Here is a 27,672-nt window from a genome sequence, read left to right on the forward strand (position 1 = left end):
CAAATGACTTTGTTTGCCCAGAGTGCTCCAAAAACAAAAAGATGAATGCTGAAGAAAAGCACTCCACATTTGTGTAGTTTTCAGGAAATGTGAAATGTTTGCAGTTTTTGACTCTGTTGGAATGAAGAAATATTTGGCACAGCAGTGGTAAAAGTGATGTTGATGAAGTCAACCACACAAATTACTTTTACATTTAAATTTTTATCTAAACTGTAATAAATATTAACACATTGAGAGAAAATGAAACATACAGCTGAACTTAGCTTCTTACTGTAATTTAGGCTTCTGTTGAAATTATTAATATTGTATATTGCATATTGTTATTCTTCTCAAAAAATTACCTTGAATAATTTGTGGAGTTAAAAAGAGTTAACTGATTAATTGTTCAATAGAGAGTCATCAGAGGCAATTACATTGAATTTTCTTTTAAAACGATTTCATCTACTTCCTAGCAAGACCTTCCTGTCTTGGATTTTGTTAATTACTCCTCGCTTATATATTATGTATATTGTATATATTGTATTATCGCTTTTGAAATTTTATTTGAAAAGAGGAACAGGATTTTATTGGTTGGAAATTAGCTTACAGGAAATGCGATGTTTATGCTTTAAACAATTTACCAATGGTCATCTAATTACATTAAAGCAATAAGAGTAAATAGAGATAAATACGATTTGCATTTATGCCCCGTCACTGACATGATTTCTTTAGTCTCTAGGCCAGCATCAGAGATTGTACAGTCGTGCTTCGCAAGCAATGGTTGGTGTAGATCGTCTCAGTGCCAGCTGCTCTACAAATCCGTGGCAACATAGAGGCAAGAAAGTTCACCCCCATGGTCTCTCTAGTATACCTTAGGAGAAAGAAAAATGTATGTATAGTATAGTATATACATATATATATATATATATATTGCTAATAAATACAATGTAATTTACAACAGCTTCAAACGCGGCTCAACCCGTCAGAATCAAGCACCGGAACTATCTGTTTTATAATTGTTAAGGTACCATTCATTCTTAGTGTAGTTTGTCCGCTTTGGATGGAGATAAAAGGCTGGTGGATTGGGCGGCAGCAACGACAGGTATTTCTCCAGTGAAGCGACAGGACACAGCGGATTCCCCGGCTGTGCAAACATAAATCCCCATAGTCTTTCTTTGTTTCTTTCACCAGTATCTTTGTGGTTTTTTGTGCATTCATTGAAAGACAGTTTTCTGGCCGTTTTCATCCCGGCGGATGATAAATGATTCGGGCTTCAGTTGGCGGTTACCCACTTTAGCTCTGCGTCCCATAAGCAGCTGCACATCAAACCAGACTTTATTGATGAGACCCTCAGGTGTATTTGAATTTAGTGCTGGAGAGTGCTTGATTTTCTGAAAGTCTGTCTCCGTTAACGCAGGATGGTGGGATGTTTTGTCTGCACGTAGGCCAACATAGCTGCTGAAACCGTATGGTTCACCTTTTCCGTTTTTCACGGTGGCATAAAACTGACAGAGAGCCTGGTTTAAGACAGTTTTGGTAATTGTTTTAAAATCAATAGCCAGATCTTTTTCGGCACAACAGGACTGAAAACACCAAACAGCCCACATAGTCTGTTTAACAGTACCAACTAAATTTCTTGACTTTTCCAGCATTTAAATTTCCCTCTCATTAATATCAGAGTGTATGCTTTTTTGTCCTCTTTCCCTGTTCTGTCCATCTCTTTCCACCACTCATCCATGCTTAGCCCACCCAATAAATCAAAAGTCACAACAAAATCTGACATTTTGAAACAGTTTGTTCGACTCAGTACTGATAGCAGAATGGTGCACTGGCGCAGCAATACTGATGTAATGAGGTGGGTGTATGTTTGTAGTGTAATTTACAACAGCTTCGAACGCGGCTCAACCAATCAGAATCAAGGACCGGAACTACAGTATCCGTTTTATAAAATTTGCTTTAAATATTATTTATTTAAATGTATTGCTTTATGGATGCTTAGTTTTACTAGAAAAACAAGGCAAAAATTTAAGTGATAAGAAAAGTATTTTTGCAATGTTGTTGCGGCAAATATGCAATAATAAGTGCTGTACAACTCTGACAATGCGTTTTATTTAGTGCTGTCAAACGATTAATCGCGATGAATTGTATCCAAAATAAAAGTTTTTGTTTACATAATATATGTGTGTGTGCTGTGTATATTTATTATGTATATATAAATGCACACACACACACACATACATTATATATTTTGAAAATATTTACATGTATTTACGTGTATATGTTTATATTTTTATTATTTATATTACAGATAAATATATTTAATAAATAAACATAACATATTTTTCTTAAATATATACATGTATGTGTGTGTATTTATATAGACATAATAAATATACACAATACACACACATATATTGTGTAAATAAAACTTTTATTTTGGATGCGATTAATCGTTTGACAGCACTAGTTTTATTACAACCTGTTCTTTTGTATTTTAACAGAAAGGTGATTTCTTATATAGATCTACTTTCATCATCTTTACTGATTAGGGAAAACTTTGGTTTGCTTGCTCTGCCTCACTTACTGAATTTGAATTATAATTTAAATATGTTTGTTTTGCAGCTGGAATGAGGAAGAGTGTTTATTTGCAAGTCACATATAATGATTATATAATTAGACACAGGATACGGAGGAAGTGTGGGAAGAAGGTATATTGTCTAAAATGGACAATTAGAAATATGTTATCTAGCTGTGTGAGTCACAGTGGAAAATTGGAAACGCATCAAAGAAGTGTGTGTATATATTTGTGTGTGAGTGGGTGGGCTTTATTTATGCCTTGCAGATGTGCTAGAGAATGAAGATGTACCTGTCCATGTTTATGTGTGAGTACCTCTTAAAGCAGTGAGCAGAGGTGAGGATCCAGCAGCTGCTGATCAAAGTGCCTCCACATACCAACCGTCCATCTGCCTGAGTCCCCCGTAAGCGCACAGCTGCCTGCCATGGCCAGCCCCCACTATACCACACACACACAAACACTATCAATTTGCATTTAAACCGCACGGCACATTCATTTTCTCATTCTGACCACATAAACAATTATTCTGAAATGTGTCATTTGTTATGTCAAAGATGTTTGTATATATTTTGACCCTTTCTGCTTACCGTAACGAGTTTTCTCCTCCTATTATTCTCTTCTGACGGGTATGAGAGGGTCTTACACCGCACATGGAGCCAACTGCCTCTGCAATGTAACACAAACACATGTTTCTATGAAGAATATATGGGTGAATCTCACGAAATCTGTTAAGAACATCTGCCTTGGTCTTATTTTACAGCAAATCAGAAATCATATTTTTTATTAGATGTATTAAAATTATGTATATAAAATAACAATAATATTTAGTATTACAGCATTTTTACTGTAAAATGAATATAACAAAAATGATCTCTGAAAATAACAGAAAATTATGGTAATTAAAGGCTTAATTTTCTATATGCAGAAAATGTATTTTAGATTTGTGTGTGAAATAAGACTGTCATCTGTCTGGATCTGTGAGAGTTCAGAGACTGTTCGTCTGTGTTTGTGTGTACATACAGATGTGCATGATGGACCTAAGAATGTAGGCTGGTATTACATAGAATAATAAAACAAAAAGATTGTGTTTGTATGTGTAACTCATCTGTCCTTATGGTTTAATGGAGAAAGCAGGCCGGATTAACTTGCATTAGAGTTATTAGATTGATAAGAATAACAAAACATAAGTAAAGCCTAAGTGCCAGTGATCATGAGATGGCGAGCCAAACCACATCCTCTAGAGTAGACATAACACACACTCCATTTCAGCACAAACTAGAGCGCATACTACTCAGGTGATAGTTTCCATCTTTCACTCTTCTTTTAGGTGGTTTCAAGTATTTTTACAGGTGTGAGGATCCCTAAATCTATCCTTCAAAACCACCGTCCAAGGGCTTCATCTATAAAACATGCATACACACGTTTGATCTTAGAGTGTGCATATGCTAAAATCCACTCGTGTTCAGATTTATAAAAATGATCTTTGACGTGAAAAAGTGCTTTTCCAGGTTCTAAGCAGACATTCACAAGAGTCAGAGTAATGCTTGTATTTGGAAATCTAAGCAATTTTTGCCACTTTCCGCATTCTCAAGCAAAGGATTTGGATGTTGACTGGTGCTCTTTTATATGCTCATGACATTAATTAGGGGCGTTTTCTAAGCTGAGATCTGAAACCATTGAGCTGGGCACAGTTTCAAGACCATTTGCGATTTCACATCTGGAAGAAAGGCGTATGCATGGTTTTTGGTGTTTCTCTGAATCACACGTAAGAGTATTTTATAAATGATCTTAGATCAAATGTACAATGGTTTCTACATAACATTTTATAAATGAGGCTCCAGGACTATTTATATTTATATATTCAAATAATGCTGCAAAATACACATTTTCCCTTCATCTTAAAGAACATCAATTACAATGAAGTTAGTGATTTATATGTAAGTCTTGTAAAGTACAAAAATGGTCATTATGAACCATATGAATTTCTTTCTTGTAAAAACACAAAAGTTGTTAGACAGGATATTTACGCTGCATGAATCCTACTTTTCAGATACTAATAAACTACTCCAATGTTCCAATTATGTTCCATGAAAGAAAGAAATTCATACATGTTTGGGTAAATTTCCATTTAAACCTTGCCAGTATCAAATATGTGAATGCTATAGCTATGAGAGGTTGAAGGACCTCACCTTTGACCTCAGGAGAATCCTTCTGTAACTCATAGTTACAAATAACACCGGCATCTTCGCTATGACGGCAGTTGTGTGTCCCAAACGGTTGTTTGATACAGTCAATCAGCGAATGTTCCCCACCTGTGCACTTTACATTGTCAGTGTGTATAGGCCCCTCACCCTCTCCAAAATATGCCATTACACGAGCTTTAGCCAGCCCACTGCAAAAAAATAACAGTTAAAGATACATTTTAATACATTTTTGTACTTTTCAAAACAGGGTGTTATTGTTTACCTAAAACAAAACCTAAAATTATTCAAATGTTTCCATTATTTTTTTAATTAACTGAAATAAATCTAAAACAAGATGAAAATGTAACTTAAAATACTTAAGCAAAAATTAGAAATGAAAATAAAAGAGTAAAACTAAAAATTTTATAAAAAGTTAAAGCTAAATAGAAAAAACTAATAAAATATACAAAAGCACACAACAAAATCACTACAGCCTAAAATCAAATAAAAAATGAAAACTTAAAAATAAATTAAATTAAAAGCTAATTCAAAATACTAATAAATATTTATAATATTACACAAATAATGACAATAATGACACTGCTGTTGTATAAAAGCCAATTAACAAAAAACATTTCATTATTAATTGGTTCACCAATCAGAATCACATTCTGAAACTAGGTTTAGTTCCTTTCTCAGTTGAAAGTGTGAATGTTATTGTACCTACAGACATATTCAAACACTAAACAATAAGAGATCTGTGTAGGCTCTGGGTGTATTCGCTCAAGAGGAACATATATTGTGACAAACACACACGCATACACAGACAAGCACAGAATATCAAACATAACAAGAGCAAAGATTCGCCCACTCCAGCAGAGAAAATTGAGCTCATCAGATATGAGCATCAGTTACATTGTCATAACCTGACCTCTGACCCCCCCTCAGGAGATGTGCGTGAGGGAAGGTGTTGATCACATTAGTGTGTGTAAATCTGATGGTCTTCTCAGTTTTGTAACCCGAACTCAACAATAACATATATGCATGATTCACAACTGAACTTACAAGATCTTAAATCATTTCCAAGCAAAAAAAGAAACTATTCATGAAATAGACCAGAACCTATTGCTAAATAAATATATTGTGAAATGAATTGTCTATTGTGAAGGAGGTGAATTCTTTCTCTCTCTCTGTTCTCCTGGGTGTATTCTCCTCAAACACAATACAGCACAAGGTTTTACATTCTTTATTAAAATGCTTTAGTAATTTTTCATGAAAAATAGTTATTAGAACAGTCATATTTTAGGACATTGCTAAAACATGTTAGCTACTGTACATCAAAAAAAATGGTACATCACCCTAACACCTCTTAACTAACAATGCCTAAGAACACTTGTTATGAAATACTACAGTACCTAGACACATACTAGCGGTGCAATCGTGATCTTTTTAGTGATCTTATGAGGTCTAATTGGGTCTAGATAAGTTTACTGGGGACCGAGCTGATTTGATATGTTTTAATGAGGTTAAATGGGACCTGAAATGGTCTAATATGTCTAATATCTTTGTGAGATTTTAATTGTTTTCCTGTCTTCATCTGACATTCTTTCTGACAATGAAATCTTTAAACCTAAACTTTTAAAACTATTTCATACTTTCAAACCAGGCTTTGTCAAGCAAGTGTCAAAGTTTGTCATCAAACATCATTTGTTTTGTTTACTGCTTTAGTGTGTGCATTTAAGTGTGGATACATTAAATTTTATATTTTGGACATTGCCAACATTAAATGTTACCAGGTATTACATGACATGACACAACATGACTCAACATAGACGGCTATTCAGTTGACCCTGAAATGTTGCTGTCACCTGTAACCCAGCTGTCTGCACACCACCTCTGCATCCCGATCTGTCCATCCGTCATCACAAACCGTCCCCCACTGGCCAGCCACCTGGATCTCAACACGCCCCTCTCTCTCATTCTCTCCGCCCACCAGTCTCACAGGCATACCTGAAAGAAAGGTAAAACAAAATATATGAATGCACACATGCTGCATTTCGCTATTATCAGCAGGTGGTAGTGCAGTAGTTAAAGATCTGGATGGATCTGATTGGCTGTAGGTTTAAAGTAGCAATTTGACCCCCAATATAATATAATAGATATATATTTAAAATTAGCTTACCCAAAAACTGAAAATTTTGTCATTTACAATTTGTCAGTTGGAAATCAGTTTTAAGAATGTTGGTCTCCAAACAGTTTGGTTTGGTTACCAACATTCTTCAAAATAGCTTCTTTTGTGTTCAACAGAAAAAAAACTCAGATTTGGAACAACTTGAGGGTACGTAAATAATGACAAAGTTTTCATTTTTGGTGAACTATCCCTTTAAAGATGGCAAACGAGACTCACATAAAATTGCTAAAAACCTATTTTACACAATATCTACTGAAAATTCAAAATTTTTGGAACTCAAAATTGTGTGTAATACTTTGACAAGAGTTTCAATAACTTTTTAAGCTGGTGCCAATCATCCAAAACTTATGGCCAAATATCTTTAGTTCACACTCAAGAACTGTTGTGCCCATGATGAAGATGATTAACCTGTGGTTGCTCAGAGAAGACTAAACTCATGACAAGTGAACTGTGAGTGACTCTGGATAATAAAATGTCTACTGAATGACAAATATCTAATCGACAGACGTTATTCCTATTGTATGCGTAACACATCTCTGGTTTAAAAAGTTCACTTACTCGCCCTCGCATCAACTCGTTCCAAACCTGCATGACATTCTATCTTCTGTGGAACACAAAAGAAGACATTCTGAAAAAGTTCTCTTTAGTTCTTATAATGTCCATACAATGAAAGTCAATATTGTTATTTTGGACAACACTGACTTTAATGATGATGATTTTTTGGGCTGAACTATCACTTAAACACACTATCTGAAATACATGTAAACAATAGAGTGTAAGGCTGGTGCCAATATGTCTGATCAACCCATCGATGAAACAAAAGGCTCTCCTGAAAATTAACACTTGAACTATCTCCTGCATATGTAAAAGGAACTTCGGAGATGCAGCCCACAGTGCAACTCACACTTCACACACTATCTCCCCTTCACCCCCTCCTCCTCCTCACCTAAAATACACTGAAAACCTATGCAATGCTATGTATGCACAAGAAGTAACTATACGTGTTTGATATCATTTAAAGTGTCTCTGTGCGCCTGGTAAAATGGTCTCATTCTCCCAACCATAATGAAAAGCTAAAAGAAGTTATAAAATATGAGAAAAGTGATGTGTCTCTTGAAAAGGTGTTTCCCTCCCCAGATCCCCCATTCAGATACCTCCTGCATGTAAAACAAGAACCCATTCAAGTACAAATTCTGATCTCACAGCGTGAATCCCTCAACAGGGAACCAAATTGTAATTATAATGACAAACGCCACCTTTTGGTAAGAATATTGAATTAGCTGGGTATATAAGGAAAAGGTGCAAAAACGTTCGCGGAGTCTGTAAGCTGACTTCCCACACAAATGCTGTGTGTAGTTTTTGTTGACAGGTAATAATTTCTACAAATTCCTCTATTTCTGAATTGTTGTTATGACATGTTCAACTGATGATTTTATCCTTATGAATTGGATTTTGAATTATTGCTTCATTACCTGATCAATAAATTGTAAACGTTTGATTGTATTCTGACCGACTCTGAGATTTGTTTTCCCAAGTAGATTGTCGGATTCGTATATTTCCACAAGTTTGCGTCAGGGATTAGTGACGACTAATACCCAATACCTAAATTCACGTGTGCTTGGATGAGGAGACGAGTAAGTTTCTGTCTAGAATCAGCAGATGCTGTTTGATCAGCCTAGATCTGAATGCGTCGATGACCTCTGTTCTAATTTAATGTTACTTTAGATAAGTTTACGTGGGAAAAGCCACGAGCTTGGCCAGACAAAGCCATTTTGAAGAAAGGTAAAGTTGATCGACTAATGTTCTTAAATGGTGGTCAAAAAGGAAGACTCTACTAAAGTAAACGATTGAATTAAGTTCCTGAGGGGCAGCCAAGGAGGCTAAGTATTACATATCTTTGATTCTGCACGTGGGAATACGGCAAATCTCAGATATTTAGCCAAATACCTCTGTTTTGGGTCATTGGAACTGACAAAATTGTGCCGGAGACCTGGTGAGGAACTCGAAGCGATATAGTTTCCTAATCTAAGCGGGTAAAGTATAATCAGAGCTTAACAGAACAATCAAACATTCGTTCACTTTAATGATGCACAGATATCATTAAAACCTTTTCATTTATGGAGTCAGATAAAACAACGAGTTATTATATGTGAAAGAAATATATTGCATTTAATCTTGTTGTGTTGCGAAAAGGAAAGACAAGCAATACGCAGAGAGACCTTCCTCGTATTATTGGAAACCTCCATTGGACCAATAAACGAGCCTTACAAGAGGAAATGAGGGAGGCTATGGAAGGACAACTTATATGCATGTGCGTGTGTGCGTAACACAGTAAGAGACATAAAAAAAAAAATACTTGGTGCTGGAGGGACAGTTTTAGGTTTCCATTCATGGAACACCTGCCTCCACTTACACATAACACAGACGCACAGACACACACACACAAACGCAATCAATCACCAGCTACAGACCCGTCAGCAATATCAGCAACACTTTCTGTGCAAGAAAAAGAAAACATGACTTACTAGCTAACATGACTTACACACATTCATACACATTTGCAGCCAAAATGAATATATAGCAAAATTTGTTTATAAAACTGATACTGTAAATTCTGACTGGACAAGTAATTTATGCATAGTCATGACTGCACAATAGCTGAAACTTACATGAATGTGCCAAGTTGCGTGATAACCATGCACAGCCTGCAGACTTGGATTATTTTAGATTTACAAGTTTGATTATTATTACTACCGCCTGAGTTAATTTACAGTAACTTAGTGCACAGCTTCTCAAGGCTTACTGCTTTGCTGCATATTCTATATGTTAACAAAACATACAGCTTTATGAACATCTGCAATACTAATCATTCCTAAAGCTTGAAGTTCATTTCTCACAGCCATGTCTCACTTGTCAGCAGTTACTCAAGGAATTTTTTATTAAATAAAATTTACTTCATAAAGCCTTCAGCACCAGTGGTACACATATACGCTCACATGTGATAACCATCCATGCTGAAATGTTTTTTCAGATGGTCTCTACTCTTCATCAGCTCTGTCGATGAAAAACTCTCCAAAAATCACACTCAGAACAGTTTTATTTATTTGGACATGTTTCTACTGAGTGAGAACCTGAGTGTTTGTATATATATATTGGCCATCTTTTGTTCTTATACACTGCCATTCAAAGGTTTGGTGTCAGCCAGATATTTTAATGAATGAAAGTCGCTTATGCTCACCAAGGCTGAATTTATTTGATGAAAAATAGAGTAAAAAGTTATTTTATAAAATAAAATAACTACTTTCTGTTTTTATATATTTTAAAATTTATCTCTGTGATGGCAAAGCTGAATTTTCAGCAGCCATTACTCCAGTGTTACACAATCCTTCAGAAATCATTCTAATATTGTGCTCAAGAATCATTTCGTGTTACTGATATTCTTGAGAAAACTGATATTCAGGATTCTCTGATAAACAGAATGTTCAACAGAAATCCTTTGTAACATTACAGGTCTTACTATCATATTTGACCAATTTAATGAGTCCTTGCCGATTAAATGCACTTATTTATTTTAAAAAACTCTTACTGACCTTAACTTTTGAAAGGTAGTGTATATTGTCTGGTTTGTGAGAGAGAGAGAGAGAGAGAGAGAGAGAGAGAGAGATAAAGAGGCAGAGTTATAGATATTGAGTAATCATCCATTTCAAAATTAAGTTAATGGAGTCGCTATAACAGCATAACTGACAGAATATTTCCTGTTAATCACATCACACATCACACTCTGTCTCCTCTCCACCAGTAAGCTGGTGTGTGGTGGGCGTTCTGGCGCACTATGGCTGCCGTCGCATCATCCAGGTGGATGCTGCACACTGGTGGTGGACGAGGAGACACCACCCCTCACAATGTAGAGCGCTTTGAGTGCTTAGAAAAGCAGAAAAGCGCTATATAAATGTAATTAATTATTATTATTATTATTACATCACTGTGCTGCTTTAGAAGGAAATCTGTAGATTTCTGCAAAATGCATTTAAGCATGATCAAATAAGTTAAATGGAGCTGTCCTGTGGAAATCTGAGTTATGGACACAGACCCTTATGGATTCCATGTGGCTCACAGGCAAGTAGGAACTACATTTAAGCTCATTCAGTGAAAAGGAAACATTATTTAAGCTCTGAGAGTTTCCCATAGAGCCATAGAGCTACACACACCACATTTTCATAAAACCATCAACTTGACAGACGACGTCCAGTATGTGTGTGCGTGTGCATGTAAGATGAATTCAAGAAGCAAATCAGGAGGAAACACTTAGGGTAGTAATAAAAAAGTAATACAAAACAAATTGTCCCCAGAAGGTAGCTAAATCTCACAAAAACTCCATTTGGAGACATCCAGGTACATCCTCAATAGGAAAATAGGATTTATAAGTAAAATTATCTTACTTATAAAGATAAAACTCTTCAAGGTGTAGGTATAGTCTATAGTAATTTAAATAAATTTTTACTTTTAACTTTTTTCATTTATTAATTAAAACAAACACAAAAGAAGTCTATCACATGCGGCCATTTAGGTTTTTTTTTGGGTGGGGGGGGGTTTCACTTTAGATTTATGAGTGTGTATGTGTGTCCATATCAAAGAATACTGCAATGTGTTTGATGAGAATACTAAGAACTGGAGACTTCTTTAGTCTTTAGTTTACACACACACAAAAATTAATCTGAATCCCTTTGAGTAAGATGAATTAAAGAGGGAGATCTGCTCTATAGTGAAGTCTATTGGAAGCATCAGCTACTCTGTCCAAAGTCAATAAAGTTACTTCAGCCAGAGAGTACAGAAAAAATAACTGCAGCAGGGCATTTACACACAAACAATAGTATCTAGTGTGTGTATGTGTGAGTATGCAACTGATTCACTCCTCACCGGCTCCCAGTTCCAGTGTTGTCACTCATTCTGTTACTCACACTCTGACTGGCCTGCTGCCCATAAAGATCTATTACACACACACACGAACACACACACACACACACACACACACACACATATTCTTTTCTCTATATGCTACATTTGATAAAAGGGTTCTAGGATTGTGGGGAAAAGTGGAAACCAGCAAAATAATGTGAAAGTACTGGTATACTTAACAAATATGTAACAAGTCACACTTATATTATATTTCATTCGTAGTGAAGCATGTGAAGGGTAAACTTCTCTGCAAAATAAGAATCTGTGTCGTAAATGACTATCTTTGTTTTACTTATATTCAAATTTATGTTTTTGTGTTTGAAATTTTTTACTCAATTAAAATTAATTATATTTTAAATAAATATAATTAAATTACATATTAAATATTACATTTAAAAAAATAATGCCATTTCTGTATTGTACTAATTACCATTGTTTTCATTTAGGTTAAATTCATTTATGTTAATTTTTCAACCTAGTCTGAGGTAGAGCTACAATCATTAAAATGAGGTGAATTCTGTCATCTGGATGTGTAGGAGTGTTTTCCATATGCAAGTTTAACTGTATGTCTGTCTGGATCCGGTAAAATCATCAGCTCTTTATGAAGCTCAGCAGGAGTCAGCCATGATGAGTCTAGTTGCAGCTGTACTTGTTAACGTCTGACTTCATGCCCTCTGACCATAAGCAGAACTTGTTCAGTCTGTCTTGAGGCGGTTGATACACAATGCCATATCAAAGCTGAGTCCTAATAAGATATCAGAGAGATCTTTCTACCAAAGGCTTGTTAGATAATTCATTTATTCATTATTATCAACTGACAGACAGAATCAGCTTCCTCACAGGAAGAATTCAGGTTTTATGTGTGCGTGAATGGGTGTACATACACTTTTCCTTGTTCCACATGAGCTACAGGTGTAGAGGCATCACCACAGCAACCCCATTATAGTCAGCATAACTCTGAAGTGCTCATATAAAAGTATATTACCTCACATATCAGAACCATATGGAGTGCACATAAGAGTAATTTAAGGGCCATTCTACAAAATGGATCTCCTTTTTGTGCCTAATTTAACACAGCCGTTAAAATTATTTACACATAGTGTTTTTTGTCATTAACACTGATTTAACAATAAGTAAAAACTAATTATATATAGTTAAATATTCTTAAAACTGACTTTAATAGCAGTATATCTGAACATTAATACTCACAATAACTAAGATCTTAGGTAATGTGAATACATCAGAAAACTAATATGTAACAAATTTGGAATTATAGTGTGTAACGAGAGACTCGCTGAATATTGTCATTGAATATTTGAATAGTGTATTTTGTAATTAATAGTGATTTATTTATTTATTGACTGACAAACCTTATCAATAGAAATGTTGTTAAATATGACTGATGATACCCATTGAAGTTTGATTTTAATATCATTACATTTTAATTAATTTATGCTCACAATAACTATACTGTAAAAACCAACTAAACTGTTACCATTTTTAGGTTACCATTTTTTTCAGTGTAAGATCTATCTACCCTCCAGTTTCAACACTGCGTCACTGAAAGAAACTTCTGTCAGGGAAGATGTGAGCAACAGATGAGAAACAAACAAAGTTTGCAGAGAAAAATACTAGAATGACTGATGTTTCTGCAAGTTTAAGTTTCAAACTTTCAAACTGTATCTGGGTTTCATAAGTCATGTCAGATTTATGGTTGATGAAATTTATAATGTTTTTCCCTCAGTGTTTGAATTGTTCCCAAGTCTCTGAGGAAAGAGAACGTATGAGGCAGAGTTAAAGTGTGTGTGTGTGTGTGTGTGTGTGTGTGTGTGTGTGTGTGTGCGTGTACATGAGTGTGTCAGAGCTCTTACTGGTGGGCACTCCGTGTCTGGAGCGTTGGGGGTTGCACACAATGGCTATGTCTTGGTTGTGAGTGCAGTCATGTTTGAACCAGCCCCTCCGGCTGCAGTGTGTTACTGTGGGCTCTTTTCCTGTACACCTGACATCATCCAGGAAAATGGGACCTGCCGGCACTCCGAACCGCCCTGCCGCCACACTCTCCCCTGACCTGCATCAACACAACACAATTGGTAAAGCAAAGCAGTCAATAATAAACACACTGCCAATCAAATCAAAAATACATATTATGCAGGTGTCTGTGTGTTACCTGAAGCCCAGCTGCTTGCAGACAACCTGTGTGTTGGTCTGTGTCCAGCCATCATCACACACGGTCCCCCACTGACCTCTATAATGAACCTCCAGTCTCCCCTCATAACCCTTCACACCCCCAACCAGACGCACTGCACCATCTGACAGAGAGAGAGAGGATCTCTTTACACCTGGTTTTATCATCAACCTCAGATGAAACAATATATGTAAAACAATTCCTGCAAAATGTGTTTTTAAAAAAGTCTCATAAGCCTTAAGTTCAAAATTAAGTTATTAAGTGTATGTGTTTGATTAAAGAGGTCATGACATGAGAAACCAAATTGTCCTTTATTTTTTTACATGTAAGAGGTCTTTGTGCAATTAAAACATCCTGCAAGTTTCAAAGCTTAAAACATCCTCCCAGGTACAAAAAGAGCATTTATTTAGCCATACTCTAAAAACGTCTTTAAAGGAGTCGTCCCCTAAAAGTATCATTTCAGACAGAGAATGAGATTTATACATATGACAGTTACATATTTAAGACAGTTTTTGTAAAGAAACAAAAAAAAGAATTTTATATATATATATATATATATATATATATATATACATTATACGTCTGTTTCCCACACAGGTTTTGTCCATACTTGTATATATGTACATGTGTACCTGTAAGCGGAATGCAAGACACTCCAGCATCCTCTGTGTGGTCACAGTTGTGCTCCCCCCAGGCGGTTTTTGGACACTGCTCTATGGAAAGCTCATTTCCTGTGCAGCTCACCTCATCCAACAATACTCTCCCTGAGCCTGCGCCGAAATATGCTCCCACCCAAGCCTTGGCAATGCCCCTGTACACATAGATCAGAAAAAACAAAACAATACATTAATGGAAAGCTCTGAAGTTCCTAACAACTCAAAGAAAGTGAAACAATCACTATGTGGATAAAGATTAAAGCTAGCATCCCACAACCTGATTTTGTAGCTAATTTGCAGTCATTCATTTACATAGTCATTAGAAAATCAGAGGGAGTTGTTTGTGTTAGGCATCTCACAGCAGGTGGCCGCAATGATTCAGCTTCCTGCTAAGTTCCTCCAGAAGACATTAGAATATCAAGTATGTTTGATATTATGATTCAGATGAGCTTCTTCTCACACTGAGGAGCTTATAACCTCCTTTGTGAAAAATAAGTGCAATAAGTTATTGTACTGAATGTACACTTGTAGTGTATTTTAAATTGTAAAAGTATTTAGCAAAAACTGTAGTTGTAGAAATAATATTAATGAAAGAAAAACCCACTTAAAAGCATCTTAACACACTTAAGTACACGTTTCAAAATTGCACTTTCTAATAATGTCCAATTATATTCTTAGTAATCTTTTGTTGTGCTCTAAATAAGTAAATTTATTATGATGTGTTGAAATCAAAACATATTAAAGCACATGTAAAGTACTTGATTATGAAAAAAAATATTTTATTTACATTATAGTTAATGTATTTTAAAAGTTCTAAATTGCAACTTCAATGTTACAAATGTGTAATAATTACAAATATATTTAAATACATGGCATACAAATTTCAACAGTGTTTTAAAATTGATGTATACTGTAAACATATTTCAAAGACAACTGAAGTAAATATATCTAAATATCTAAAGATAAGTGGGTCAAAAATAGTTCAGCTAATTGCATTTACTATAAATTTACAATAATGCATTTTCATTTAATTGCAATTAACATGCAATTATATGTCCAGAAACACTGCATTCAATTCGTTCTTAAGTATATTGTTTTAAAGTATATTATTTCCATAATAAACACTCGTTTTAAAAAATACGATAATGTGTAATTCATCACTACAGCCTGCTCAGACAATACATTTTCACTCTGCAAACGCAAAGCTACAGACCATATCGCAAACATGGTGATTGTGTAATTGGATGCTTTTTATTTTTTGAGGCAGCAAATGACAAATACAGTTTGGAAAGTGGGAGCAGAACAGTCTGTTTTTTAATGAATGGGAATTTTTTTCTTACTGAATTGCACATGAATATATATTACAGCCCTAAAGGATAAAATTACTCCTTGATTCAGTCTATTACAGTTGTTTGTGTTAATATGATACCTCTTTTTTAATTCACATTGAAAAAAGAGCGTCTGCATAACAGGAAATGAAAGAGAAAAGTAAAAACAGACTGTAGATGCAACACTCATGTCCAAACTCAAATTAATTCAAGTACATTAAGAGTGTGCTATAAGATTATATATTTTTTAATTCTTTCTGCGATTAATAGGCAATCAAGCACAAAGTTCAGCAGTCAATAATCAGTGAAAGTTGAGAGGCAAATGAAGTGGAGCTGCGGTCTCCAACATGTGCACGAACCCACGCGTTTTATTCCACAGGAGTTTTTCCGCTCAATAGAGAGCCCTTCACATGAGTGATTATTATACAAACTCACACACACCTGCAAAGCTCACTTTTGGGCACCATTTGTTACGCCCGCCGGTATAATATAGTTGAAATGCTTGAAACAATCAACCTGATTCACATCTTGATCTTTCCATTCCCTCTTTCCGTTCCTCTGTAATTCCTTTCCTCCCTCTAAATCACCCTTTACGCCTCTTTGCCCTCTCATTCGGTGTTCCTCTGGCTCTCATCCTCTCATTATCTCCATTTTCTGTCTGTCTCTCACACTCTCACTTTCTTACTGAGAACACTTTGGCTTTGTGTGTCAGGAACCTCCCAAGAAAATATTTCACATTTTTATGCAGAGAAGACACTCTACTCCTCTCTTTCCCTCTCTCCATCTAACACTCCTACCTCCTCTCTATCTTCCTTCTATTTTCACACATCTTGGTTGTAAGAATGCCCTGGTGTTCCTCTAAATAGACAGCTTGTTCCCAAGAAACCAGGTCAAGCCTCTGTGGCTTTGTTTAAACAGGCACATTTGTTTTGTAATTTTTGTAGGGCTGTCAAAAAAATAATGCATTAATTTAAAATAATTTAAAATATAAAAAAATATAAAATATAAAAAATCTAATTATTAATAATAAATATTACATAAATATTTTTTTTTTTTTGTGGTAACACTTTATTTTAAGGTGTCATAATACAGAGTAATTACCTAATTAAGTACTCTTTCTCATAAGAGGCATTCACCATGTACTGATCTGCAAGTAAGCATATGCATGAATGTTGTCTGATGCGTCTAATGATTTCAGTACCATGGCAAGATTTATTAGATATATACTAGACTAAATGATTTACTGAGATATTTACTACCTGAATGGATCTGATTTAATTACAAAATAACTTAATCAGATTTGAAAACCAAAACAGATACATTTTGACACAAATATCTAAATATATACAAATATAATCTAGTACAAATATAATTCTTTGTTTATAATTGAAATTTTGTTTATTTGATCAAATAATCAGTATATCATGTGATTCATTTGATTAAAAATCAAACCCAATCCAAACCGCATGAATATGTTGTTTGAAATACGATTCAACGCATTCCAGTCCAACAGTCAGATCAGATTTCAAGTATTTTTCGTCAAATGGACATGGCATGAATGTAATGGCATACACAAAGATACAGCTGTGTCTGGATTCATTCATTCTCACATTACATTCACTATGCATTGAATGACAAGCAAGCATATACTGTGTTGTCTGATGCGTCTCATGATTTCAGTACCACGATAAGATGAAATTATTATATTTCATATATACTCATCTGAATGGATCTGATTTCATTACTGCAAAACAACTGAATTGGATTTGGACACATGACAAGTGAACAAATCCTGTAACATTTAGCTCATTTACATTTGTGTGTGTGTCTTACCCCAACCCCAGCTGCCTGCAGACCACCTCAGCGTCATTATCATCCCACTGGTCATCACACACTGTGCCCCACTGTCCTGCATGATACACCTCTACTCTGCCCTCATACGCTGATGGCCCAGCAGAGAGACGCACTGGGACAAACACTGAAGCTACACACAACTTCAAGTTATTTTCTTTTAACTTGAGAGTATATTTGTCATTATGTCTGTGTTTATGCAAAGACTTTGTGAGTGTGTACATACCCTCCCCTGGCGTGCAAGAGACGGCAGCCGCCTGACGGTTAACACACTCTCCACCGTTCCAGGCGGTGCGATTGCACTGCAGTAAGTCCTCTTCCTGTCCATCACAGCCCACAGTCTGCCAGTGAACTACAGACACCACCAGACGTGACAGAGGACTCACACGTGCACGCGCTCTATAGCTGAGACAGAAAAGGACAATAGGATGATTATTGTATTGTATGAAATTATATGTTGAGTCTTTTCTCAGCTATGCATTGAATAATTTCAACTATTCATCTACCTTTGTTAAATTCAGTAAATGGTAGATCAAATGTTCTGAACCCTGGGGCCACAAACCCACTTGGGCTCCAAGAGATGCCTTAGCATTGCAAGACAGTTCTGTAGAGTTTCTAATTTATTTAAATGAGCATAATTTTTATAGCCACGAGTATTGGAAATTATTCCTGTGTATTTGCCAGAACTCCCTTCTGTCCCTGCTGTAAGATATGGGGCCAGATTCACTAACAGTTGTCATTAAAAAAGTACTGTCAGGATTTACTAAAGATGTGCAGTAAAAAATAAGCAATGAAAAGGCTTATGGACACAGTAATATTTGTTTGAAGGCTTAAGGACACAGTAATTTTTGTGGCTGACCTTACTGCATATGCATTTGTAGGAGGAGAGTATTTATATTCATTTTGTTCAACATATCATGGCAACACTCTTTTTTGCATTATATTGCACATCATATCTGATCCCATAATCAGACCATATATTTAGCAGCTGCTGAAAGCCAATACTACTTGGAGAAAAAACAACTAAATCATCAGTATACATTAAGTAAACTATTTTACGTACAGTGTGTGTGTGTGTGTGTGTGTGTGTGTGTGTGTGTATATACATATATATATATATATATATATATATATATATATATATATATATATACACACAGGGGGAAACTACACTTGAAATTGCTTTTTTATTATTAAACCGTGGTTTACTGAACAAATTGCTCTTTCTTTAAATAAATATATTTATAATTTAAAAAAAATTCTTAGGTATAAATATCTACCATATAATAATCAACAGTCAACTTAAAATAAAAAAAAAAATTATGTAAACTGCACAAAATGCAGTTTTTAAATTAACTTCTAAATTATAAAAAATTTATTTGTTGTTTAAATATATTCATTTACACAGTAGCTGTCATAACTTGTTTCATAACAGATTTAGTTAAACATACAAAAAATAATTAGAACATCACTACCAGGTAAAGTAAAATATAATGAGTCTAATATTTTCTCTATACTTCATTTCTCCAGCAAACTAACAAGCTGTGGACGCTGATGACTTGCCTAAGGTAAATGAACTATGTGACATTTTGTTTACAAGCTGTTTTATTGACGTCTTGCCGCAGTTGAAACACTGATTGAGTGATTACGTGAGGCATAAAATGTTCATTCATGTTTATTTCACATTAACCACTAGTAAAGAGGAAGGGATAATCATGCTCACTCGCGCTCCACGCTGCAGTTTGAACTGAGGCGTTTATACAGTGATCTGTCGTGCCTCATCAAAGAGTGTCAAAAGGGCAATTATTGTTTGAATTTCCTAAAGAAAGGACATCATTTGAAAGATGAGACTTTGTTTCTTATAAAAAGTAATAACATATAAAGCTGTACGTTTCCAATGAAGTTTCACTCATGCAGTGGTTAAAACAATGCTGTATTTATTCGGTGCACATGCATACCAAAACGAAAGACCCGTACCGAACATTTTCGATATGAATATGTGTACTGTTACACCCCTAATATATATTCATATATTGCCAGTATACAAACAAGACAATTACTATGATGTCCTAAAATGGTGTTGGGGATGAAAAATGTGTAATAAATCAATGATAATGAAAATGACAAAACAATGAAATGTGTTGTTATTCCTAAGGACATAATTTGCTGCCTATGAGATCTTAATGTGTATGGCTTCTGCTACATGGTGGAGTGCGGACCAAAAAAGCTTGAGAACCCCTGTGGTAGACAGACAGATAGAAGACATAAATCAAAGTCTGTGAAGTCTATCTGTCTCCCTAGCCTTTAAATAATTCATGTCTAGTCATCTATCAAAGTTGAGAGACCCAATGAATTATTCATAAATGACAAATGGGTTCTAAGCTCCCCAGGTCAAATGATGACAGGTCCACACATGTGTATGTGTCCGTTTGTGTTTTAATGGTAAAATAATACTTTTTCTCAGACTTATAACTGTCACTGTTGTGTCATGTGATCTACGAGACCCTGCGGTTCCCTCTCTCTGAGCACGCTCAGTAATGATCTCAGATGTACGCTCTCAGATAGGCATGCGTGTGAGCGTGATAGACACAAACCACATGGGTGTGTTCGTGACAAAGATTAGAACTCTCCAGAGAAATCAGCAATCTTTTAAAACACCTGCACACACATATTTACTGCTGGACAACTCACTAAGCATATGTCGTATTTTAAAAGTGAAAAATTGACCTTTGACCTTTGGCCCACTGGGGTCAAATACCAAAGGATTCCATGCACAACCTTACAAAGGTTGTTTTGTGGTTAGGTAATAAACAAACAGGCAGCATATGGTCATCAGAACACAGTAACTATCCCAGTCGTGACGGCAATGACAATGTGGCTTCAAAAACTGAATACAACACTAGTAATGTATTTGAAATATCTCACTGCACTGCAGTGCACATCCCTTTCTACTCACAGATGACAGACATAATGAATGCTGTATGTTTCAGCAGTGCATGGACTGTCCAGTTTGTATTTAGGTGTTGGGAAAATCGAAACTAACACTCTTACTTTGTTCTTACTCTGTATACTGCCTACTATTTTTAATGTGAAACTGTATGCATTATACTAGTAACACCAGTATATAAGACATTGTTGTCATATGAACTCACCACATTGCATGTTTAAATCAGAAACTGGATTCCGTTAGTATCTCAAACATGGTAATTTAGAATTTTAAATTTTTTGATATTTGTATTAAATTCCTTTTTTTAAGTAAAAGAATTTAGGATGGCATTAGAGAGAGTAAATTATGGTGGATTTTATTTTTAGTTGAACTGTTCCTTTAACTCTTGATTGTCCTGCTGAATAAGTCAAGAAGGAGATGTTTAAAGTGACTCTATTGACGATCATTTGCAACTAAAAAGAAATGTGAGCATTCTGTAAAATGTATTTAGAAGCATGTGTGCAAACAAAAAAAGAACCTTTATGAAAGTGAAAGTGAAAAGTGAAAGTGAAGTTATCCTCAGTTTTATGAAATTAAAGATCATAAAAATTCTTAAATAATGATTTAAAAAATATGAATTCCTATTTTAAGACCTCTTAACTTTGGGGATAGAAAAACAGGAATGTGGTTATTACGCCTAAAAATAAATGAAAGAGCTGCATGTTTCAAAGTAGCAACTCTACTCCATTGCGTGTTCTATAGGCTTGTGGATTCACAATCAATGAATGCCGCACCTTTTTGCAAATAGATTGCTTATGATCTATGGTTGGTTGATGAATTTTGACCAGTGTTTACTTTATGATGTTTATATTGCAATATATTGTAGATGGTTTTAAGAGTGCATATTTTATCTCCCTCATCTTTTTGAAATAGTAAAGCATATACATTTCAAAATAAGGGTCACAGTGTGTTTCGGTCTTATAATTAAAAGTTCTGTGTTGTGCATATACAGTAGGCCTTTAAATAATTACACAATTATTAAGTACAATTTAAACAGAAATGTTTAAAAACCTGGTGTAGTTTTTGTGTTCTTATAAATCAAATCATTGTATCCCTTTATTAAATAAAAAAAAAATTTCAACTTATGGGCACATGTGCTCCTTAGGCAAAAAGTAAGCATCAAGCCATGCACTGTGGGTGATAATACTCGGAATTGGAAGGTCAAGTCCAAAGCATTGCATTATGAGACTTTCTGCACGTGTGCTCTGTGGTATACTGGTATACTGAAAATATTTGGCTAATGGTTAGAGAGTCGGGCTCATAATCCAAAGGTTGCGAATTCGAATCTCAGGTCCGGCAGGAATTGTAGGTGGGGAAGTGAATGTCCAGCGCTCTCTCCACACTCAATACCATGACTGAGCAAGGCACCGAACCCCCAACTGCTCCACGGGTGCTGCAGCATAAACTGCCCACCGGGTGTGTGTTCACTGCTGTGTGTATGCACTTTAGATGGGTTAAATGCAGAGCACAAATTCCGAGTATGGGTTACCATGGTTATACTTGGCTGTATGTCACGTCACGTCACTTTCAAATAGTACAAGTGCTATGACAGCATGTTATACATACTGTATGCATGTGTGTATTCATTACCCCTGTCCCAGCTGTCGACACACCACAGCGGCATCTCGGTCATCCCAGCCATTACTGCAGATGGTTCCCCACACACCATTCAGATACACTTCTACTGTACCATCCAGCTTGGATCTGCCTCCCTGCAGTCGCAAAGAACCTGCAAACGCACACAAAGTTAGAGAATTAAACTTGAGAGTGATGTTGACCTTCCCTGCTCAGGCAGGTGATAAAATGTTCTGCAAACATTTGGTTCCACTGGTCTCCGTAATTTTGATAAATATGCACATTACAAATATTCCCACAGTTACACAGCAAGAAAACATAAATCCATGACTTGCTTTATGTGATGACAGAGGAATGCTTTAACCTCCACGAGTTCTCGTCAGTTCTATAATAAATGTGTGTGTTTGTGTGTGTGATACTGCAAAGTACTGCCAGCTATAATGTATGTCATGGAAACAATGTAAGCTATTGAGTACAAGCAGTACAATCAGGTCTATAATATTCGCATAATATTCACAGATTTGCAGCATATTAATTTGCAGTTGTGGCTAAAATAGCTATTTCAGTTCTCATACAGACTCTTATCAAATTACAATAAACTTGGGCAAAACAGTGCAATAATTTATACATTTAATGTAACATATGCCAAGTAAGTTGTATTAACCAAAGAGTTACCCATAAATACATAAAAATACACACATAAAATAGAATAATGTAAACTTGCATTAAAAGGACTTTGAAATTGTTTTCAAACTTTGGCCACAACAGTATATCCACTTGCTACTGGAACAGATGTCTGTGTGTGAAAGCACTTTTCATGCATTAAGTGTTTGTAGTATGTGCAGCCCAGCTGCTGCATTCAAAGCAGTTATAAATCACACACAGTACACAATTAAACATGTTGGCAGCACATGTTCTTCAAACATTTCAGCGCTTCAAAACATTCACAGAATGTTTGGAAATTGATAGGCGGCTGATGAAATATAAACTAATAAAATATTTAAATATTTAAATAAACTCATCCAGTTCCCATTTAATACACATTAAGACATTGATCAAATATCCACATGCAAAGAGCTTTTAACTAATATAATTGGAAAGGTTGTAAACAAATGTCAAAAAGAAAATAAATACAGAAAGATTATGGAGGAACTCAGCCTACAGTTTAAGCCATCTTCTCCCAGTTTTCTTTCCATGGCCAATATTTGACCCCGTTGGTTACATCATCAGACTATTTGTGCCTGTATTTAAATTTCCTAGGGATATTATAAGAAAATAGTTTGATGAAAATTTCTTGATAAATCAGAGACCACGAGGATGCACATTCCTATCCTTAAAATGAACCTTGCTAACCACAGCTTTTGCCTATGCACCACAATACAGTTCGTTGTTTCTGGGAACACAGGGAAGACAGGGGATTGTTGTCACATGTGGAAATTGTTTATGCCACATTGGGGCATGTTGTCACAAAGGTCAGATTGTGTTCCATGAACGTTTTTTTCTTGGGATAACCAGTGGACATGTTAGCTTTTAGCTTTTTTGTAGCCTATACTTCTATAAAGAAATTGACTTTTAAAAACAAGCTTACCTTATTCATTGAGGTAAAAGGTGTGACTGCCCCTGTCTCCCGTAAAATATATACGTCTCAAAAGTATTTAGGCTATTCTCTCACGTTGTCACAAAGGTAATAATTTTAAAATACTGAGTAATTGTCAAATTACATCGTGCTGGCTTCCTCATCAGCGCATTAACTCTTTATCTCGTGCTCCAGAAATAACCAAGCACGAGAGCGAGCGAGCGAGCCTGACGAGAGAGCGCTCGTGCACAATTAATAACTTCTAAAGAGCCAATGCTGCAGCCGGAATTATATCAAATGACAAAAACTGCTGTTGGAGATTGTCTTTAAGCATATGATAAAACGACCTCTTGCACCGGATGATGAGAGTGGCCGCTTTGTTCTCAGTATAGCAGGTAACTTAGGCTACCTGGGGCGCGCATACCTTTCCCACGCGTGATGCATTTAAACATGTCTTAGCTTGCTTGCGTGTCCTGCACTGTTTTTGACCTGCCTATGGTTTGATTCTGAATCATAAGTTTAGCAGAATATTTAAGAATAAACATTACACTAATCTTAAAAATCTTGAACATCTAAGGCGCGTGGACTGTGCTTGACGCGCAGTCTTCCCTCACATGAGTTAATATAAATGGTTGCTTTTTGCAAATTATATACTTTTATCTGATATAGTATACCTTGCTTGCAGTCGCAGTACCCCCAGTCTATGCGTCCTCGGCTGTTTGGGAAGAAACACCAGGGCCGAATTCTTCCGTCCGGGTTTCGGCAGAAACTGTGATCCCCAAGCCCTTTTCCCGGATACCGCTCTATAACACCCGGCACATCGCTCCAGTTCATGCATTTCACGCCCGATTCAGTGGAGTCTATGGACCCCTTGTAAAACCCCGCTCTCCCTTTGCTCTGAATGCAGTCGGTGAACGGAGACCCGTCACTGCACGCGATGAGCAGCGAGCAGACGGTGAAGAGGAATAGACATCTCACATCCATCACGATCAACCTGTCTGTCACTGTCACCATAACCTAAATAACACTAGCAGCTCCTCTCCAGTTCCTCTATGAGGAGACATGGTCCTTGAGTTGTCTCATATCTTGTCTTTGGCTGTTATCGGAGCAGCTCAGACGCGGATCAATAAAAGAGAAAGCGAGGAAGCCCGGGGCTTAATGACTCATGCATATTGATGATTGAGTCACCAGAAAGTTGAAGTTTTGCAAAAGAAGGTCAAAAATTAGTATATGATGTCTTAAGTAAAAATAGTCAAGGTGCAGAATAACCAAAATAGTATAGCTATTGCAAATAAATTGTTAAAAATACTTCCACTAAAATAGTCACGATACCACATAAGCTTCTGGGGGATGTTCCATGATCAGATGCACGCGCCGAACCTCTCAGAATCTGCACTTAAATGAGAGTGCACAGTTCTGGCATTATTTCAGTAAGAGTCTGGTCATCGCTTTTGCTCTCTCCGGGGCTCTGGTGTGAAATCTGTTCACGGATTCAGGGATAATCGCAATGACCAACAGCCGAAACAAGGTTCATGTCTGCCCTCTTGTGTTGGTCACCAAAGACACCACATGTCTTTCTGTGGCTATTCCATTTTGTAGGCTAAATAAAAAAGTACACTTCTTACTGTAAGGTTACTTCTAAATTCTGGTTTGATATTGATAGTTGGTTATCAGCAAAAATGGAAACAATTCCTCCATTTGTTTTGCAAGATATCTTCTTTAAGTGTGATTTAAATTCTCTTTTTCGGATGTTGTCAACTTTGTTTTATTGTTGGGTAAATATCATATTCATACATGCAAATGGAAAAATGTAAGCCGTCCTTTTATATATTTCTTTGTGAGTTTGTGAAAATGTTTTAGAGCTTTAAGTAGCCTACTTAAAAAAAAACTAAATAGAAAGTCTGAAACTCTTTGCCTCTATATCTCAAAATAGCCTATTTATTATTTTAATGTAGGCTATTTTTTATGTGATTTTTTTGTACTTCTATTGATTCCTGCTCATTATTAATTTGTCATTTTATCTTGCAAAGATATGATTTCTTCTTCTGTTTCCCACACACATTTTTATGAAAATGGATATAGTACTGTTTTTTCTAGATTACAAATCGCGTTTTTTTTATCTGAAACGTGCTGTAACTTCCAAGGTGATTTATATAAAGCAATCAAGGTCAAGCGCAAAGCGCGCACAACAGGATTGGTGATGAATGAGAAAAGGCAAGCCAGTTTAAATTGTGCATATTTCAGCAAACACGCCACTTTCAGTTTCGCTTTAAATATTTAGGCTGAGCATTTATAATATATGTTTATGGTGAATGCCACTATAATTTGTGTTTGTTTTTTACTTATGTTTTCGTTCTTTTTTCTATTCTGAACACTGCTAAATTTACAGGACTTTTTTGTGGAGTGTAGGGAATATAAAACATGTTTCTAATGTTTGTAAACGTTTCGTTTATTTTACATTATTTCTGAATGAAATGATAAAATGTGTCTTATACATAGACTTTTACACCAATGAAACTTATCTGTGTGTCATAAAGTGCTCATAAAAATAGGTAGAGATGGTACAAGAAAAGAACTGCCATGTACAAGTATATATAGTACAGTAGTAAGTGAGTGTCAATTAAAAAAAAAATCAAAGCTTCAATTGTCATAAACATATTATGCGGCCCCCCACTTAATGTGGAAAATTTGATGTCCCTCGAGTCAAAAAGTTTGCCCACCCCTGGCCTACACCAAATCAGCATATATGATTTCTGAAGACAATAAAGACTGGAGTAGCTGGGTGAAGAAAATTCAACTGCTACAGGAATAGCCTAAATAACATTTTAAAATATATTAAAATAGAAAACAGTTGTTTTAAATATTATAATATTTCACGATATAAGTCTGCTGTTTTACAGTATTTGTAATATAAATACAGCCTTGGTGAGCATAAAGACTTTTGAATTTTCAGACCCCAAAAACATGAATTCTAGTAGCAATAACTCAATGAGGAGTGTGTTATAGCCTAATGTCATTTTTATTAGCCTACTGTTTTGTTTTTGCAGCTCCAACAGCATCGGTGTTGTTCTCAATAGTAAATATGAACAAAAAGAGATCGAAGAGACCAGAGAGAGAAAACAGTTTTGTAAGATAGAAAATAAGATAGCCTAGAATATGAATGTAGAATGTAATGAGCCTGTTTTCTAATGTCTCCCAAGAAACTTGGGGATTTGAGTCATATCATTTCACATCCCTTGGCCTACTTAATTTTTATTTAAAAAAATAAATTGCATACAATTTAGAATATAGAAAAAATCTTATAGATCAGACAAGAAAAAAATGAATGAATGAATAAATAAATAAATCAGATAAAATTGGCACAGCCTCTGCACAACATAAATTCTTTAATAAAACATAGGCAAATTTAAATAGGCTAAAGAAGCGCTAGAAAATGTGGTAAAACATTAGATTTTACAATTAAAAGTCATTTATAGATGTGGATTTGAAAAACCCACATTTAAGGATTAAATATTTCATCAGCATAATAATAATATTATGAAGGATAAAATGTAATACATCTTTATTTACATAATGTTTTATAACAAAGAAGTGAGAGCAAACGTTTCCGACGTAATAGCTTGCGTCTAGC

General features: G+C 35.5%; 1 protein-coding gene across 1 annotated transcript in view; it reads right to left on the reverse strand.

Moving 5' to 3' along the window:
- Positions 1 to 25,025, reverse strand: part of LOC306874315 (neurotrypsin-like) — a gene marked incomplete at both ends in the record, with an annotated part of 33,592 nt that extends 8,567 nt beyond the window's left edge. Inside the window, 11 exons of the mRNA XM_079424288.1 lie at positions 2,870 to 2,992; positions 3,142 to 3,220; positions 4,744 to 4,946; positions 6,606 to 6,747; positions 13,756 to 13,952; positions 14,052 to 14,193; positions 14,702 to 14,880; positions 17,887 to 18,037; positions 18,131 to 18,309; positions 22,481 to 22,619; positions 24,716 to 25,025. Coding sequence (XP_079280414.1) covers positions 2,870 to 2,992; positions 3,142 to 3,220; positions 4,744 to 4,946; positions 6,606 to 6,747; positions 13,756 to 13,952; positions 14,052 to 14,193; positions 14,702 to 14,880; positions 17,887 to 18,037; positions 18,131 to 18,309; positions 22,481 to 22,619; positions 24,716 to 25,025 — 1,844 coding nt within the window. The remainder of the gene's footprint in view (positions 1 to 2,869; positions 2,993 to 3,141; positions 3,221 to 4,743; positions 4,947 to 6,605; positions 6,748 to 13,755; positions 13,953 to 14,051; positions 14,194 to 14,701; positions 14,881 to 17,886; positions 18,038 to 18,130; positions 18,310 to 22,480; positions 22,620 to 24,715) is intronic.
- Positions 25,026 to 27,672: the final 2,647 nt, after the last annotated feature.

This window comes from Barbus barbus, assembly GCF_936440315.1.
Source record: "Barbus barbus genome assembly, chromosome: 8".
NCBI classification, from domain to species: domain Eukaryota; kingdom Metazoa; phylum Chordata; class Actinopteri; order Cypriniformes; family Cyprinidae; genus Barbus; species Barbus barbus.